The 20,120-nt window shown below is 40.7% G+C and overlaps 1 protein-coding gene across 6 annotated transcripts in view; it reads right to left on the reverse strand.

The window, feature by feature from the left end:
• The window catches only part of LOC131946602 (uncharacterized), a 39,303-nt gene that overhangs the window by 3,186 nt on the left and 15,997 nt on the right, over positions 1-20,120 (reverse strand). For 3 of the 6 annotated variants that reach the window (XM_059307490.1, XM_059307492.1, XM_059307491.1), the window contains exons 3-5: positions 7,627-7,812; positions 4,086-4,275; positions 1,031-1,138 (exon numbers count right to left, since the gene is read on the reverse strand). In XM_059307490.1, the coding sequence (XP_059163473.1) occupies positions 1,031-1,138; positions 4,086-4,275; positions 7,627-7,812 (484 nt within the window). Of the gene's footprint in view, positions 1-1,030; positions 1,139-4,085; positions 4,276-7,626; positions 8,080-20,120 lie in introns of those variants that run through there. The other 3 variants (XM_059307489.1, XM_059307493.1, XM_059307494.1) reach the window with 2 other exon arrangements.

The raw sequence follows: 20,120 nt of genomic DNA on the forward strand, positions 1-20,120 counted from the left end.
CCCCCCCCCCCACACACACACACCTCAAAGCACATCTACCGTCCCATTCAACGAAATAGAATTTATATAGAAAATATACTTCGCCAGTGTACGCCCCCCTGCCAGAAAATTTAGTCCACACGCACCCTCGAAAATTTCAAGTACCCCCCTCAGAGGAGGAAAAAGTCTGAAAGAAACACTGATCGTATTTGTTGATCATACAGACTAAAGGTAGAGCCTACTTCTATAATTTAGAGTCGTTACCTCGTTTCCTACTTTTGGCCGATAAACCTCACTCTCGCAGACAGTGTTTTTCAGATATTTTTCTGGGGGTGGGGCACTTGAATTTTTGCAGAGGCGAATAAAATTATCCGAACGGGGGAGCCTGACACTGGTAAAAGTATAATATATTTCCTAAATAAATTATATTTCATTTTTTTGGTGGAGGGATTAAACGTTCTACCGGGGGGGGGGGGGGGGATTAAATGGGTTTCGCATGAAAGAAACTCTGCAAGCAAACCACTTTTTAGATTTTATTCTATTTTAAAAAGCTTAAGCATTTAAAATGGATTAAGGGGTGGTCCATAAATGACTTCACACTCGTAGGGGGGAGGGGGGGGGGGTTCGTAATTTTGTGACGGTGTGTGATGAGAGGGAGGGGGGGGGGGGGGTTCAGATGGTGCGACTTCACACTTTTGCATTATAAAAAAAGCAATGTTAGAAAACGAATGTTAGACGTTATTTCGCGTTTTAGAAAACTGTTTTAATAAATTGTAATAGGAATTGATCAAAATACTCTATTTTGACAGAGTTCATACAAGATTTTGGAAAAATATCGATGTTAAAAAAAAATCCAACTGCAATTTTGAGGGGGGGGGGGGGTTGTAGGCTGAGGTGTGACGTCATTGTAGGGGGAGGGTCTGGCTTTTTGTGACGATGTGTGACGGAGGGGAGGGGGAAGGTAAAAATCGTCAAAAAAGCGTGACGTCATTTATGGATGACCCCTAGCCCTATTATAACGAATTAGGCGTACAGTGAGAGAAACACTTACGTGGCGCATCTTCCAATGGGAATAAACTGATAGGCGTGTAGTAAATGGACAACTTGGTAGATACGCCCTCTGATAGTCACAGTTGGTGGTGTATCGTAGGCGACGTTTCTGCAAGTGTTAAACCGTTAGTCAAATTCAAGTTTAATTGTGCTATATCAGAAGGTATTGAAAACAGGCATTTCAAGTACTTTTTACTTTAAACTAAAAAAAACAATCTCTGGTTTTTTCTGTGTTATCATTGTTACAAATTTTTTTTTTAAACTTGTTTAGTACAGATTTCCAAATGAAGTTCATGATCAGTGGTACATTTCGCTAGCATTGTAATACCATCACAATAGACCTCCACACTTCCAACAGATGATAATAGACCTCCACACTTCCAACAGATGATAATAGACCTCCACACTTCCAACAGATGATAATAGACCTCCACACTTCCAACAGATGATAATAGACCTCCACACTTCCAACAGATGATAATAGACCTCCACACTTCCAACAGATGATAATAGACCTCCACACTTCCAACAGATGATAATAGACCTCCACACTTCCAACAGATGATAATAGACCTCCACACTTCCAACAGATGATAATAGACCTCCACACTTCCAACAGATGATAATAGACCTCCATACTTCCAACAGATGATAATAGACCTCCACACTTCCAACAGATGATAATAGACCTCCACACTTACAACAGATGATAATAGACCTCCACACTTCCAACAGATGATAATAGACCTCCACACTTCCAACAGATGATAATAGACCTCCACACTTCCAACAGATGATAATAGACCTCCACACTTACAACAGATGATAATAGACCTCCACACTTCCAGCAGATGATAATAGACCTCCACACTTACAACAGATGATAATAGACCTCCACACTTACAACAGATGATAATAGACCTCCACACTTCCAACAGATGATAATAGACCTCCACACTTCCAACAGATGATAATAGACCTCCACACTTCCAACAGATGATAATAGACCTCCACACTTTCAACAGATGATAATAGACCTCCACACTTCCAACAGATGATAATAGACCTCCACACTTCCAACAGATGATAATAGACCTCCACACTTCCAACAGATGATAATAGACCTTCACACTTCCAACAGATGATAATAGACCTCCACACTTACAACAGATGATAATAGACCTCCACACTTCCAACAGATGATAATAGACCTCCACACTTCCAGCAGATGATAATAGACCTCCACACTTCCAACAGATGATAATAGACCTCCACACTTACAACAGATGATAATAGACCTCCACACTTCCAACAGATGATAATAGACCTCCACACTTCCAACAGATGATAATAGACCTCCACTTCCAACAGATGATAATAGACCTCCACACTTCCAGCAGATGATAATAGACCTCCACACTTCCAACAGATGATAATAGACCTCCACACTTCCAACAGATGATAATAGACCTCCACACTTCCAGCAGATGATAATAGACCTCCATACTTCCAACAGATGATAATAGACCTCCACACTTCCAACAGATGATAATAGACCTCCACACTTCCAACAGATGATAATAGACCTCCACACTTCCAACAGATGATAATAGACCTCCACACTTCCAACAGATGATAATAGACCTCCACACTTCCAACAGATGATAATAGACCTCCACACTTCCAACAGATGATAATAGACCTCCACACTTCCAACAGATGATAATAGACCTCCACACTTCCAACAGATGATAATAGACCTCCACACTTCCAACAGATGATAATAGACCTCCATACTTCCAACAGATGATAATAGACCTCCACACTTACAACAGATGATAATAGACCTCCACACTTCCAACAGATGATAATAGACCTCCACACTTCCAACAGATGATAATAGACCTCCACACTTCCAACAGATGATAATAGACCTCCACACTTACAACAGATGATAATAGACCTCCACACTTCCAACAGATGATAATAGACCTCCACACTTCCAACAGATGATAATAGACCTCCACTTCCAACAGATGATAATAGACCTCCACACTTCCAACAGATGATAATAGACCTCCACACTTCCAGCAGATGATAATAGACCTCCACACTTCCAACAGATGATAATAGACCTCCACTTCCAACAGATGATAATAGACCTCCACACTTCCAACAGATGATAATAGACCTCCACACTTCCAGCAGATGATAATAGACCTCCACACTTCCAACAGATGATAATAGACCTCCACACTTCCAACAGATGATAATAGACCTCCACACTTCCAACAGATGATAATAGACCTCCACACTTCCAACAGATGATAATAGACCTCCACTTCCAACAGATGATAATAGACCTCCACTTCCAACAGATGATAATAGACCTACACACTTACAACAGATGATAATAGACCTCCACACTTACAACAGATGATAATAGACCTCCACACTTCCAACAGATGATAATAGACCTCCACACTTCCAACAGATGATAATAGACCTCCACACTTCCAGCAGATGATAATAGACCTCCACACTTCCAACAGATGATAATAGACCTCCACTTCCAACAGATGATAATAGACCTCCACACTTCCAACAGATGATAATAGACCTCCACACTTCCAGCAGATGATAATAGACCTCCACACTTCCAACAGATGATAATAGACCTCCACACTTCCAACAGATGATAATAGACCTCCACACTTCCAACAGATGATAATAGACCTCCACACTTCCAACAGATGATAATAGACCTCCACACTTCCAGCAGATGATAATAGACCTCCACACTTACAACAGATGATAATAGACCTCCACACTTCCAACAGATGATAATAGACCTTCACACTTCCAACAGATGATAATATTAGGTCTTACATAGCTTTGTGTTGTTACATGAGTATTCAATGCTGATACAATTGCCTGCAGAGCATACTTGCATGAACACAGAAGGTATGTGAAAATGTGCTCTACACATGTTTTTGTTTTGTACTTATGTTTACACCAAGCTTATAAATAACTAGAGACGAGACAAGAGTTCCTACGTTTTGCAACATTCAGGCACAGAGGGGTGTGAGGTGACACGCTGGGAGTATGGAGCATTGGCCAAGCTAGCATTGTTTTTGGCGTCCCATTGACCGTGGCTGACACTCCTGTTGAAACTTCCATCCAATGTCCGATGGGATATCCAGGCACTGCCACTGTTGATTGTTGACATACGGGAACCCGGTGTTTCTAAAAGAAAAAAAAACAAAAACAGAAGATAAATTTAGTTTCAAACAGCTTGTTAAGAGAGATCTGAACAAGAATAACATAACCTTTACATGATTAGTCTATTATCTCTTAAGGCAACATAATTTTTAAAAGTCCATTGCCTACTTTAAAAAAAAAATGTAGGTTTATTTCTTTTCTAACGTAGGCTATGAGCATTTCTTTTCAAGCCCAATCTTTTGGAAGGGAGTACTTGAGACTTGAGGCATAACAGACAAGCGTTTATTTAGCTCGCAACGTCTGTTTGTTTGTTTGTTTGTTTGTTTGTTTGCTTGTGGATTTTTGGCAACTCTTATAACTCAATTTGACCCACTTCTAATGCATCAATTTCGTTCAAACTTTCCACTTCGATGGCAATACAAGTTTATCTATTTTTTTAAAAATCTACATATATGTTTAATTAGCAATTAAAAGCAGGGGCGTAGCAATACTGATTAAAAGTTAATGAGTTTGTTTCGAAACTAAGGGAAGATAACAAAATTAAATCACGCGATAGATTATTCAATAACAGAAGGGGAGATAACTAGCTAGACGCGATCACCCTAACAGTCTGGTGAGATGGAGAATGTTTACAGTCGTAGTGAAGGTTTTTAGGGGCAGATAAGAAAGTTCTTAAACGATTTGAAACAAAGAAAAGGTAGTAAGATAAAAAAAAATTGTGGTCACGGACGGCTGCTTTCACGGGGCAGATAATAGTCTTTCAGATATCGCGAGCTACTGATGGTGTTTTGAAGCAAATACTTTTAGTCGTGTCGACTCCATAAATTAGAAATTATTAAAAAGTAGAAAATAAAACAAATATAATTTTTCTTATAGCAACAAGCTTTTAAATGCACTGAAAATTAGAAAATAAAACTAATTTGCTTTCTTTGGCAGCTCATGAGATCTTTTAAATATTTTAGTGACAAAAGCTAATGTGTGTGTTTTATTTTGTACTTTTTTTTTAAATTTAGAAGTAGAATTTAATAGAATGTTAATACCTACTCAGTTTTGTCGTGTTTATTTTAATACAGACTAGCTAATATTATATACACTCCTCAACTTATTGCAATAATGTTTCAACCACCTTTACCGCCCTAATTTACCACGCTCATTACATAACAATGCATAGGATCAAGACAAAAAGCCGACGCGTTACAAAGGCTGCCATTGACTCAATCGTCAACACCACAAAATGTGGACTATGGTGGCCTAGCTTAAGTCATCTGTACCATAGCTAATGTTGGCCTAGCTTAAGTCATCTGTACCATAGCTAATGTTGGCCTAGCTTAAGTCCTTTGTACCATAGCTAATGTTGGCCTAGCTTAAGTCCTCTGTACCATAGCTAGTGGTGGCCTAGCTTAAGTCATCTGTACCATAGCTAATGTTGGCCTAGCTTAAGTCATCTGTACCATAGCTAATGTTGGCCTAGCTTAAGTCCTCTGTACCATAGCTAATGTTGGCCTAGCTTAAGTCATCTGTACCATAGCTAATGTTGGCCTAGCTTAAGTCATCTGTACCATAGCTAATGGTGGCCTAGCTTAAGTCATCTGTACCATAGCTAATGTTGGCCTAGCTTAAGTCCTCTGTACCATAGCTAATGGTGGCCTAGCTTAAGTCATCTGTACCATAGCTAATGGTGGCCTAGCTTAAGTCATCTGTACCATAGCTAATGTTGGCCTAGCTTAAGTCATCTGTACCATAGCTAATGGTGGCCTAGCTTAAGTCCTCTGTACCATAGCTAATGTTGGCCTAGCTTAAGTCATCTGTACCATAGCTAATGTTGGCCTAGCTTAAGTCATCTGTACCATAGCTAATGGTGGCCTAGCTTAAGTCCTTTGTACCATAGCTAATGGTGGCCTAGCTTAAGTCATCTGTATTTTAATTAATGTTAATATGGACGCCCACGTGTTAAAATATTAAATAAAAACTGTCTACAGTTAAACAAGCAACCCTGAACGGGTCATTGACCCTTGGTATCTGTTATGTAATGAAATAGTACTTGAGATCAGGCACAGCCGCACAATACGGCACATTGGGTGATGGGCCGAGTGTTAGCAGAACCTTATGAATTTTTAGAGTTATGCCAACAACTTCATAAAAGAATACTTTTAACATTTTCTTTCAAAACCAACTATGTAAGTTTAATATGATGTAACCGTTTTTGTTGACGTGGGGAAATTTTTTTTTAAAGGAAACAAGCTTATGAAATATGTTACTGAAATGGTATGTGGGATGAAAACATACACAACATTTGTTATTGAACTGATCAATTGGACGTCTAAAAAGGATAGGGTCGGGAGGGGGGGGGGGGGGGCGACAGCCTTAAACTCCATTTTTTTAGGTAGATGTCATGAATGGATAAACTAGATGTCATGAATGGATCAACTAGATGTCATGAATGGATCAACTAGATGTCATGAATGGATAAACTAGATGTCATGAATGGATAAACTAGATGTCATGAATGGATAAACTAGATGTCATGAATGGATAAACTAGATGTCATGAATGGATAAACTAGATGTCATGAATGGATAAACTAGATGTCATGAATGGATAAACTAGATGTCATGAATGGATAAACTAGATGTCATGAATGGATAAACTAGATGTCATGAATGGATAAACTAGATGTCATGAATGGATAAACTAGATGTCATGAATGGATAAACTAGATGTCTTGAATGGATAAACTAGTTGTCATGAATGGATAAACTAGATGTCATGAATGGATAAACTAGATGTCATGAATGGATAAACTAGATGTCATGAATGGATAAACTAGATGTCATGAATGGATAAACCCTTTCAGTGTTTCTGGTGCTTTGTCACAAGCTTGACACTAAACGGTCCGGACGTGTTTCTATCATTTCTGGTGTGTTTGCTACACAGGTAAAAATAAAAAGAGGGGGGGGGGGGGAGAGGTAATGTCTCTAAGCAAATCCAAGGTCAACTGTGTATTGTAATCGCTTACGAAAATAATTATGTTAAATTGAGCAACGAAGAAAACGAAAGAAATTTCATGTTGTTTTTTTTTTTTCGGAACTGCAAAATTACACTTTTGTGATGGAAATATTACATTTTCCAATACAAAATACAAACAATAAAAAACCGGGTTTGGACATGGCATCTAAGACTATTTTAAAAAATCTATAATTATAATATAAACACATACATATTCTATCCACAAAAGACATTTGGAGATTTTCTACTTCACAAAAGTGATTTCATACCTTACAAAACACGTATCTATATTTCCTATCACAGAAAACAAATTTCTTTTTTTCTACTTAAAAAACAGACGATTGATAAAATGAATTGTTAATAACTTACCAGGACTGTTGTAGATATTTTCTGGTGGCGTCTCGCTGAAGAGTCCCGGGTAAAACTGAACAATAAGCTCCTCCATGGGCGTCACCCTCCTGACACAGCGAGCACATTCGTTGTTACAGGCCCACCATTTGTTGTGTGTAGCCAGTGTGCTTACAACCCAAATGAGAAGAATAGAACATCGCCACCCTGAGAAAACACAAGCACATTTACTGCACATGACGGCAAACACTTACCTCAGTTGTAGCAATCGCCCGTCCCCGAGTCTTGGATTTGACTTTATACATTGAAATAAGTAACAAAAATGTGTGGGTAGCTGATCCCCAGTAGGAGAATTGTGAGGGTAGCTGATCCCCAGTAATAGAAATGGACTGTGTGGTAACTCCCATCAAAACAGTGGTAACCAAAGCAGGACTAGGCTAGGGCTTTAACGCTCAGTGTTGGAGACTTGGGCGCGTCAGTTGATGATAGTCTTATCTAGGTCAACTGGTGACCTCGTCTGACAGGCACGGCGATAGGGCGCTACTCTCGGTCACGGGAGGAAGTCACCTTTTTGTTACAATGTTCTAAGCAAGAGTGAAGGGGGTCACCTTTTTGTTACAATGTTCTATGCAAGAGTGAAGGGGGTCACCTTTGTGTGACGATGTTCTATGCAAGAGTGAAGGGGGTCGCCTTTTTGTTACAATGTTCTAAGCAAGAGTGAAGGGGGTCACCTTTTTGTTACAATGTTCTATGCAAGAGTGAAGGGGGTCACCTTTGTGTGACGATGTTCTATGCAAGAGTGAAGGGGGTCGCCTTTTTGTTACAATGTTCTATGCGAAAGTGAAGGGGGTCACCTTTGTGTGACAATGTTCTATGCAAGAGTGAAGGGGTCACCTTTATGTGACGATGTTCTATGCGAGAGTGAAGGGGGTCACATCATTATGTTATGCAGAAGTGGATAAATACCACATGACCTGTATTATGTACTAGCTTACCCGTCGCGCGATGCTGCGATCTAGCCCCTCACACCCAACTGACGCAACTTTACATGAGGGTTTCATTAACGTATTACCAATCGGGATTTTAAGACGTGTGACATCTTTCCTAGAACTGGGCTATTTAAAAATAAACACTGTCAGCACTATATTTTTGGATCTTAGCTTCTGGGCGACAGTGGCGTAGGCCGGTGGGGAGGGGGGAGGGAGTGTTATAACCCCCTCCCCCATGGACCCCTTTGTAAAAAAAAATTGTGTCATAATACCAGTCACTTATTTAAATCTATTTCTGAATCAGTATATATGTATAATTGTATATGTATGTTTAGAACAGCCATATAAAAATTGATGTATATTTACTCTGAGTAGGTTATCCCGACCACCTCACCACCAGAACGGGACGGGCCGGAGTTGTGTAGAGCGACATTAATGTCACACATAGGTATAGGCTGGGCAAGATAATAGACCTAAAGTGGCGGACATTAGTAAATGAAGTTGACCCCCCCCCCTCGTCGTACTGATCTGTTAAGTACATTTGGGAAAACGGGTAATGAGGTGGTGGGGGGGGGGAGGGGGGGGTCAAGCCATTTAGGGGGCTAAAAATCCGACCAAAATCAACAATTTCCTTTGCACCTTGATAGACTAATGGGTTTTTTAAAGGTCTACTACAGTAGTGATTGTTCTACAGTAACTAACACACACCATTACATAGACACACACAAAAACACATTACAAGAGGAAACCCTCAACCATAACTTATCACCCCTATTTAAATAGTCTAATAATTTTAATAGTTTTGTACTCACATTAAAAAACAATAACTTCTCTTATCATTATTAAAGTATACTAAGGAATGTGACAGTGGAAAAAATATGTGTTCAAAATTATTAATATAAATGCAGAAAAAACACAAGAATAAAACAAACACGGGAAACCATAATTAACAATTATAAGAGGGAATAAGAGTGGTAGTGAAAATAAAAGTATATTTTAATTAAAAGGTATAAATGAGTTTAAATCTAAATGTTTTTAAAACTCGAGTATATCTCGCCCAATTTAGAGTTAAGGCAAATGTTTTTGTGATTTGTTGTTTTATGAAAGACTTTGCGATGAAATGAGTTAAATTATTAAATTAGGTAATGCTTTAAATAATTAATTAAAAATTGAGTTAGGCAGTTTACTAATGTATATATATATATATATATATATATATATATATATATATATATATATATAATGCTCATAATGAAGCCCGAGATACTCCGGGTCAATCAACCACAGGGTTTACAGTTTGACTGTTGAATCAAGAAATACCCCTGACCCCCCTCCCCTTCCCCCACCCTCCCACCGCCCACCACCCCTCCCACCACCCACCCCCACCCCATTATGCCGAAAAATAAATAAATATTTTAGAAATGTAACATTTTTAGAATCAATGTTTCAAGAGTTGCAAATAAAGAGAACTTAAAAATAACTATTTGAGTTTAAGGCAACATTTCTATCAACTTTCATCAAGCCTAAGTTATAAACTAATATTTTACTTTCGTAAGACAAACATTGTTTGGCTGTGCGGGAACTCTGTGATCGTAAGTCTGAAAATCCCAAATTATTTTAAAAAAATATAGTAATTTGCACTCAAAACTTTGCCGAAACAACTTTTTAAAATAAAAAAAAATTAAAAAATAAAACCCAGATGTTTTAGGATTTAAATTTAAAGCAAAATGTGTTTAGTCACAGATAATACTAAAATATCAGTTATATCCAATCTTTAGTAAAGTCCAACAAAATCTATAGTCAGATGGTTATAACTTTATTTATTTTAATAACATTGTAAATGATTTTATAAGTATCTAAATAATAGTTTCGAAAATAACTCGAATAACACTTCTGTTATATTCAAGGTTAAGATAGTTTGAGAGTATTTAGCATCACCCATTTCTTTAAAGAGTTGACGTTTTGACCAAGTGGTTTAGAGAAAAAAATCTGAAACATCTCTAGTTCAATGCACACTCTCACCTTTATTATTTACACTACAGGAATTCCTAAACAGGCCAAGAGAGAAACATCCCATAAATAAAGGCGTATCTGACGCCCTAATTGTAGACACGGACAACGTTTTTGTCCCTGCGGTCCCGGGTGGTAATACAAAACCGGATGAGACTCTTTTGCAGTGCATCACAGCCCACCCTCCCCACCACGACACGTCCCGCAATTGTCACCCCCCTTACCAACCCCCCCCCCCCCCCCCCCCAAGTTCCAACCATTCATTCCATTTGGATTTAGCTGGCTGTAGTCAACGTTTTCATCTTAATTAAGATAAGTACAATTTTTTTTAAATAAATGCTTTTCTATGTATATTAGCGTCAATCACAACTTATTTTTTTTTGCAACTAAGCTTTATATATATATATATATATATATATATATATATATATATATATATATATATATATATATATGGGGGCATCTTCCGCTTGAGTTTGCCCCGGGCATCTACATAGGTCTGCACGCCACTGAGTTGGGCCCGTTTCCTCTGAAATTTGCCTGCAAAGACACTGTTATTCAGGGTGTGCGTAACAAACAACAACCCCCCACTTTGCTTTTATAGACATAGATACACTAAAAAAGCAGAAACTAAATTATTTTCTTTAAATAATAACAATTAACATTCTAGTCCCTCGCGTTGATGCGGTCTAAGAAGAAACGATGACGCAATATTCAAAGAGGATTTCATCAATGCTTTACCAATCGTGTATTTTTAGACGCGTGATCTCAGTTTCAGATCATTTGATTGGATGATGTAAAAAAAAACCCGCACATATCGTTATAAAAGGGGTTCTAAACGTTATTTCTAGAACTGTAACTCCACTAACGAAACTTACTGTATTACCAATTGTGCATCATTAGACGCATGACCTTTTTTTCTAGAACTGAGTTATTTAAATGTAAACTATTCTGCCCAGACGCCACAGGGCGTGTTATACGACAGTCTGGATTGTACTTTAAGTCCTCTGTACTATAGCTAGTACTGATTTAGCTTAGGTCTTCTGTAATAAGGAGGTAGACATCCATTTGCGACCGGCCGTTTGTCTGGAGCGTCACGTGGCGCTCTCGGGAGCTACCGTTTACAATAAATACCGTGTGCCACAGTGTCTCTCTCTCTCTATACCGTTTACAATACCGTGTGCCACAGTGTCTCTCTCTATACCGTTTACAATACCGTGTGCCACAGTGTCTCTCTCTATACCGTTTACAATACCGTGTGCCACAGTGTCTCTCTCTATACCGTTTACAATACCGTGTGCCACAGTGTCTCTCTCTATACCGTTTACAATACCGTGTGCCACAGTGTCTCTCTCTATACCGTTTACAATAAATACCGTGTGCCACAGTGTCTCTCTCTATACCGTTTACAATACCGTGTGCCACAGTGTCTCTCTCTATACCGTTTACAATACCGTGTGCCACAGTGTCTCTCTCTATACCGTTTACAATACCATGTGCCACAGTGTCTCTCTCTATACCGTTTACAATACCGTGTGCCACAGTGTCTCTCTCTCTCTATACCGTTTACAATACCGTGTGCCACAGTGTCTCTCTCTATACCGTTTACAATACCGTGTGCCACAGTGTCTCTCTCTATACCGTTTACAATACCGTGTGCCACAGTGTCTCTCTCTATACCGTTTACAATACCATGTGCCACAGTGTCTCTCTCTATACCGTTTACAATACCGTGTGCCACAGTGTCTCTCTCTCTCTATACCGTTTACAATACCGTGTGCCACAGTGTCTCTCTCTATACCGTTTACAATACCGTGTGCCACAGTGTCTCTCTCTATACCGTTTACAATACCGTGTGCCACAGTGTCTCTCTCTATACCGTTTACAATACCGTGTGCCACAGTGTCTCTCTCTCTATACCGTTTACAATACCGTGTGCCACAGTGTCTCTCTCTATACCGTTTACAATACCGTGTGCCACAGTGTCTCTCTCTATACCGTTTACAATACCGTGTGCCACAGTGTCTCTCTCTCTATACCGTTTACAATACCGTGTGCCACAGTGTCTCTCTCTATACCGTTTACAATACCGTGTGCCACAGTGTCTCTCTCTATACCGTTTACAATACCGTGTTCCACAGTGTCTCTCTCTATACCGTTTACAATACCGTGTGCCACAGTGTCTTTCTCTATACCGTTTACAATACCGTGTTCCACAGTGTCTCTCTCTCTATACCGTTTACAATACCGTGTGCCACAGTGTCTCTCTCTATACCGTTTACAATACCGTGTGCCACAGTGTCTCTCTCTATACCGTTTACAATACCGTGTGCCACAGTGTCTCTCTCTATTTTAGACGACATTGTGTTTACGGGTAAGGCCAGGGTGCCACAGGAAACCCGACCATCGGGACGTCGGCGTCCAAGCCTGATTCGATTTATTGAACAATTATAGTAGCTCATCGTACGCAAAGTGTATCGCACTCTTTACAACGAACATAGGCGCCATAGACCTTGTTTTTTTTAAAAAAAGTATCGAGTAGAAAAAAGAATTGCGTACCAAATGAACATAAACATTTTGTTCATAATTGACCAGAAAATAAGTACTTGATATCATAAAGAAGCTTGTATTATTTTTTTTTAAAATTAAGTCACACTTTATGTCACAGTGCCTTTTGCTATCGAGTCTTGGCCTACATGAAAAGTTTGAAACAAATCAATCCGGTAGAAGTGATATATTTTTTTAGAAATAGGAAATATCGTAAATTACTACTTCTGGTCACCGGAAAATCAAAAATTGATAAAAATCAAGAGAATAAGATCGTATACCTATTTTAAAACTTCGTTCATCTAACTGAAACGGTACGTATGTTATCTGTATTTTGGAAAACGGAAATTGAGTAAAGTACCACTTCCAGATTTCAAAATCCAAGTACTAAATCTTACACTTATATATAAAATTTCGTCATACAAATTATTGATATAAACCAGGGGTCTCCAAACTATGGCCCGCGGGCCGGATGCGGCCCGATATGTCCTCTCATCCGGCCCTCGGAAATCATTTTTTCCACGAAAAAAAACGTTTGTTGGTGATGGCTGAGGAACTTTGCCCAGAAAAATCAAAGACATGTCTGGAAGAACCTGGCCCCCGAACTAAAATTTTATAGTTAATGCGGCCCTCGGACTGAAAAGTTTGGAGACCCCTGAACCGTCGCATATTTGATATGTATATATATATATATATATATATATATATATATATATATATATATATATATATATATATATATATATATATGAAATTAAGTAGACAACTGAAATGGTACTCGCGTTATCGTGTTACTCTTAGGAATAGGCTCCATACCGTATAGAGTATGAGCATATTCATGTTACTTCAATGAAATCGTCAAATTTCAAATTAATTGTATCTTTCAATTAAAAAATAAAGATTGTGAATATTCTTTATTATTTTCGTTAGAACGCCACCCCTTTCCCAAACGGTTCAGTATGGTGTACACATTTTGTCCCCACACGTTTCCCCTAAAATGCTTTAGACATTGTCATATATTTTACAGATGTATTGTATGTGTGTTTGTCTTGCATGTTCCTCAAACTAAAAGAAAAAAAAACTGGGGACAGTCTGTAACTTATGACATCCGCTTGGGATAGAATAGAAGAACAAACTTGTGGCCGTCAAGTGACAGCTGAACAAACGTGTGGCCGTCAAGTGACAGCTGAACAAACTTGTGGCCGTAAAGTGACAGCTGAACAAACTTGTGGCCGTCAAGTTAGAGCTGAACAAACTTGTGGCCGTCAAGTGACAGCTGAACAAACTTGTGGCCGTCAAGTGACAGCTGAACAAACTTGTGGCCGTCAAGTGACAGCTGAACAAACTTGTGGCCGTCAAGTGACAGCTGAACAAACTTGTGGCCGTCAAGTGACAGCTGAACAAACTTGTGGCCGTCAAGTGACAGCTGAACAAACTTGTGGCCGTCAAGTGACAGCTGAACAAACTTGTGGCCGTCAAGTGACAGCTGAACAAACTTGTGGCCGTCAAGTTAGAGCTGAACAAACTTGTGGCCGTCAAGTGACAGCTGAACAAACTTGTGGCCGTCAAGTGACAGCTGAACAAACTTGTGGCCGTCAAGTTAGAGCTGAACAAACTTGTGGCCGTCAAGTTAGAGCTGAACAAACTTGTGGCCGTCAAGTGACAGCTGAACAAACTTGTGGCCGTCAAGTGACAGCTGAACAAACTTGTGGCCGTCAAGTTAGAGCTGAACAAACTTGTGGCCGTCAAGTTAGAGCTGAACAAACTTGTGGCCGTCAAGTTAGAGCTGAACAAACTTGTGGCCGTCAAGTTAGAGCTGAACAAACTTGTGGCCGTCAAGTTAGAGCTGAACAAACTTGTGGCCGTCAAGTTAGAGCTGAACAAACTTGTGGCCGTCAAGTGACAGCTGAACAAACTTGTGGCCGTCAAGTTAGAGCTGAACAAACTTGTGGCCGTCAAGTGACAGCTGAACAAACTTGTGGCCGTCAAGTGACAGCTGAACAAACTTGTGGCCGTCAAGTTAGAGCTGAACAAACTTGTGGCCGTCAAGTGACAGCTGAACAAACTTGTGGCCGTCAAGTGACAGCTGAACAAACTTGTGGCCGTCAAGTTAGAGCTGAACAAACTTGTGGCCGTCAAGTTAGAGCTGAACAAACTTGTGGCCGTCAAGTGACAGCTGAACAAACTTGTGGCCGTCAAGTGACAGCTGAACAAACTTGTGGCCGTCAAGTGACAGCTGAACAAACTTGTGGCCGTCAAGTTAGAGCTGAACAAACTTGTGGCCGTCAAGTTAGAGCTGAACAAACTTGTGGCCGTCAAGTGACAGCTGAACAAACTTGTGGCCGTCAAGTGACAGCTGAACAAACTTGTGGCCGTCAAGTTAGAGCTGAACAAACTTGTGGCCGTCAAGTTAGAGCTGAACAAACTTGTGGCCGTCAAGTTAGAGCTGAACAAACTTGTGGCCGTCAAGTTAGAGCTGAACAAACTTGTGGCCGTCAAGTTAGAGCTGAACAAACTTGTGGCCGTCAAGTTAGAGCTGAACAAACTTGTGGCCGTCAAGTGACAGCTGAACAAACTTGTGGCCGTCAAGTTAGAGCTGAACAAACTTGTGGCCGTCAAGTGACAGCTGAACAAACTTGTGGCCGTCAAGTGACAGCTGAACAAACTTGTGGCCGTCAAGTGACAGCTGAACAAACTTGTGGCCGTCAAGTGACAGCTGAACAAACTTGTGGCCGTCAAGTGACAGCTGAACAAACTTGTGGCCGTCAAGTGACAGCTGAACAAACTTGTGGCCGTCAAGTGACAGCTGAACAAACTTGTGGCCGTCAAGTGACAGCTGAACAAACTTGTGGCCGTCAAGTTAGAGCTGAACAAACTTGTGGCCGTCAAGTGACAGCTGAACAAACTTGTGGCCGTCAAGTTAGAGCTGAACAAACTTGTGGCCGTCAAGTTAGAGTTGAACAAACTTGTGGCCGTCAAGTGACAGCTGAACAAACTTGTGGCCGTCAAGTTAGAGCTGAACAAACTTGTGGCCGTCAAGTTAGAGTTGAACAAACTTGTGGCCGTCAAGTGACAGCTGAACAAACTTGTGGCCGTCAAGTGACAGCTGAACAAACTTGTGGCCGTCAAGTGACAGCTGAACAAACTTGTGGCCGTCAAGTTAGAGCTGAACAAACTTGTGGCCGTCAAGTGACAGCTGAACAAACTTGTGGCCGTCAAGTGACAGCTGAACAAACTTGTGGCCGTCAAGTGACAGCTGAACAAACTTGTGGCCGTCAAGTGACAGCTGAACAAACTTGTGGCCGTCAAGTGACAGCTGAACAAACTTGTGGCCGTCAAGTTAGAGCTGAACAAACTTGTGGCCGTCAAGTGACAGCTGAACAAACTTGTGGCCGTCAAGTGACAGCTGAACAAACTTGTGGCCGTCAAGTTAGAGTTGAACAAACTTGTGGCCGTCAAGTGACAGCTGAACAAACTTGTGGCCGTCAAGTGACAGCTGAACAAACTTGTGGCCGTCAAGTGACAGCTGAACAAACTTGTGGCCGTCAAGTGACAGCTGAACAAACTTGTGGCCGTCAAGTGACAGCTGAACAAACTTGTGGCCGTCAAGTTAGAGCTGAACAAACTTGTGGCCGTCAAGTGACAGCTGAACAAACTTGTGGCCGTCAAGTGACAGCTGAACAAACTTGTGGCCGTCAAGTGACAGCTGAACAAACTTGTGGCCGTCAAGTGACAGCTGAACAAACTTGTGGCCGTCAAGTGACAGCTGAACAAACTTGTGGCCGTCAAGTGACAGCTGAACAAACTTGTGGCCGTCAAGTGACAGCTGAACAAACTTGTGGCCGTCAAGTGACAGCTGAACAAACTTGTGGCCGTCAAGTTAGAGCTGAACAAACTTGTGGCCGTCAAGTGACAGCTGAACAAACTTGTGGCCGTCAAGTTAGAGCTGAACAAACTTGTGGCCGTCAAGTTAGAGCTGAACAAACTTGTGGCCGTCAAGTTAGAGCTGAACAAACTTGTGGCCGTCAAGTGACAGCTGAACAAACTTGTGGCCGTCAAGTTAGAGCTGAACAAACTTGTGGCCGTCAAGTTAGAGCTGAACAAACTTGTGGCCGTCAAGTTAGAGCTGAACAAACTTGTGGCCGTCAAGTTAGAGCTGAACAAACTTGTGGCCGTCAAGTTAGAGCTGAACAAACTTGTGGCCGTCAAGTTAGAGCTGAACAAACTTGTGGCCGTCAAGTTAGAGCTGAACAAACTTGTGGCCGTCAAGTGACAGCTGAACAAACTTGTGGCCGTCAAGTTAGAGCTGAACAAACTTGTGGCCGTCAAGTGACAGCTGAACAAACTTGTGGCCGTCAAGTGACAGCTGAACAAACTTGTGGCCGTCAAGTGACAGCTGAACAAACTTGTGGCCGTCAAGTGACAGCTGAACAAACTTGTGGCCGTCAAGTGACAGCTGAACAAACTTGTGGCCGTCAAGTGACAGCTGAACAAACTTGTGGCCGTCAAGTGACAGCTGAACAAACTTGTGGCCGTCAAGTTAGAGCTGAACAAACTTGTGGCCGTCAAGTGACAGCTGAACAAACTTGTGGCCGTCAAGTGACAGCTGAACAAACTTGTGGCCGTCAAGTTAGAGCTGAACAAACTTGTGGCCGTCAAGTTAGAGCTGAACAAACTTGTGGCCGTCAAGTGACAGCTGAACAAACTTGTGGCCGTCAAGTGACAGCTGAACAAACTTGTGGCCGTCAAGTTAGAGCTGAACAAACTTGTGGCCGTCAAGTTAGAGCTGAACAAACTTGTGGCCGTCAAGTTAGAGCTGAACAAACTTGTGGCCGTCAAGTTAGAGCTGAACAAACTTGTGGCCGTCAAGTGACAGCTGAACAAACTTGTGGCCGTCAAGTTAGAGCTGAACAAACTTGTGGCCGTCAAGTGACAGCTGAACAAACTTGTGGCCGTCAAGTTAGAGCTGAACAAACTTGTGGCCGTCAAGTGACAGCTGAACAAACTTGTGGCCGTCAAGTTAGAGCTGAACAAACTTGTGGCCGTCAAGTGACAGCTGAACAAACTTGTGGCCGTCAAGTGACAGCTGAACAAACTTGTGGCCGTCAAGTGACAGCTGAACAAACTTGTGGCCGTCAAGTGACAGCTGAACAAACTTGTGGCCGTCAAGTGACAGCTGAACAAACTTGTGGCCGTCAAGTTAGAGCTGAACAAACTTGTGGCCGTCAAGTTAGAGTTGAACAAACTTGTGGCCGTCAAGTTAGAGCTGAACAAACTTGTGGCCGTCAAGTGACAGCTGAACAAACTTGTGGCCGTCAAGTGACAGCTGAACAAACTTGTGGCCGTCAAGTTAGAGCTGAACAAACTTGTGGCCGTCAAGTGACAGCTGAACAAACTTGTGGCCGTCAAGTGACAGCTGAACAAACTTGTGGCCGTCAAGTTAGAGTTGAACAAACTTGTGGCCGTCAAGTGACAGCTGAACAAACTTGTGGCCGTCAAGTTAGAGCTGAACAAACTTGTGGCCGTCAAGTTAGAGTTGAACAAACTTGTGGCCGTCAAGTGACAGCTGAACAAACTTGTGGCCGTCAAGTGACAGCTGAACAAACTTGTGGCCGTCAAGTGACAGCTGAACAAACTTGTGGCCGTCAAGTGACAGCTGAACAAACTTGTGGCCGTCAAGTGACAGCTGAACAAACTTGTGGCCGTCAAGTTAGAGCTGAACAAACTTGTGGCCGTCAAGTTAGAGTTGAACAAACTTGTGGCCGTCAAGTGACAGCTGAACAAACTTGTAGCCTTCAAGTGACAGCTGAACAAACTTGTAGCCTTCAAGTGACAGCTGAACAAACTTGTGGCCGTCAAGTGACAGCTGAACAAACTTGTGGCCGTCAAGTTAGAGCTGAACAAACTTGTGGCCGTCAAGTGACAGCTGAACAAACTTGTGGCCGTCAAGTGACAGCTGAACAAACTTGTGGCCGTCAAGTGACAGCTGAACAAACTTGTGGCCGTCAAGTGACAGCTGAACAAACTTGTGGCCGTCAAGTGACAGCTGAACAAACTTGTGGCCGTCAAGTGACAGCTGAACAAACTTGTGGCCGTCAAGTGACAGCTAAGTGATCTTCCCTAAACGTTCTCGAATATTCTTATATAACACTACGGGGGATGGCAACGCGGGGTGTAAACATGCTTTTTAATTAATTTTTAATAACTTAAACTTTTAAAAATATAATAGAATCCTGTATAAAAAAGAATTGCACACCAAGTGAATGGCAAACAATATGTGTTTAATAGTAAGGAATAATATTAGTACTTTATAAATTCATTTTCGTTATTTGAGAAATGGGAAATAGCGTTAATTACTACTTCCGGTCAACGGAAAATACTCAAAATTTGAAAGAAGACAGAACATTAGATATTTTACTTAGATCTATATGTGAAATTTCGAAACAGTACTCAAGTTATAGGCTTTTAAAAAACTAAAAGTAGAATAAGTCCAACTTCCGGTAATCGGAAATTGCTGAAAAATTGTTACAGAACTACAAATTTGATATAATACTTATATATGAAATTGTATCTACGTAGCTGTAATGGTACTCAATTTATCGTGTTTACTCACACAAACACACACACACACACACAAACTATATTTTTCCGACTCATGGAGGTGTAAAACGTCGAGATTTGTAAAAAATCTCGATTATTATTATTTTTTTTGCACGATTACAATACTTTCTCTATAGGCCTACTTCGTATTCGAGAAAGTAAAAATGCGCTTTATAATCATGTTTCTATTTTTGACCTCAGCCCTAGAGTAATATTTTTATTGACCAACATGTCACACAGCAAAGAAATACCAACAATTGATCTTCTAAGCGAACGAATGATTAAACAGCTCAAACTGATATCAAGAGACGAACTTTTAAAAAAAATTCATAAAAAACGTTTTAATAACAAGCTTTTATGTAATAATGC

The sequence above is a fragment of the Physella acuta genome, unplaced genomic scaffold (assembly GCF_028476545.2).
Source record: "Physella acuta isolate Inbredline_101_S28 unplaced genomic scaffold, ASM2847654v3 ptg000565l, whole genome shotgun sequence".
Classification (NCBI taxonomy): Eukaryota; Metazoa; Mollusca; class Gastropoda; family Physidae; genus Physella; species Physella acuta.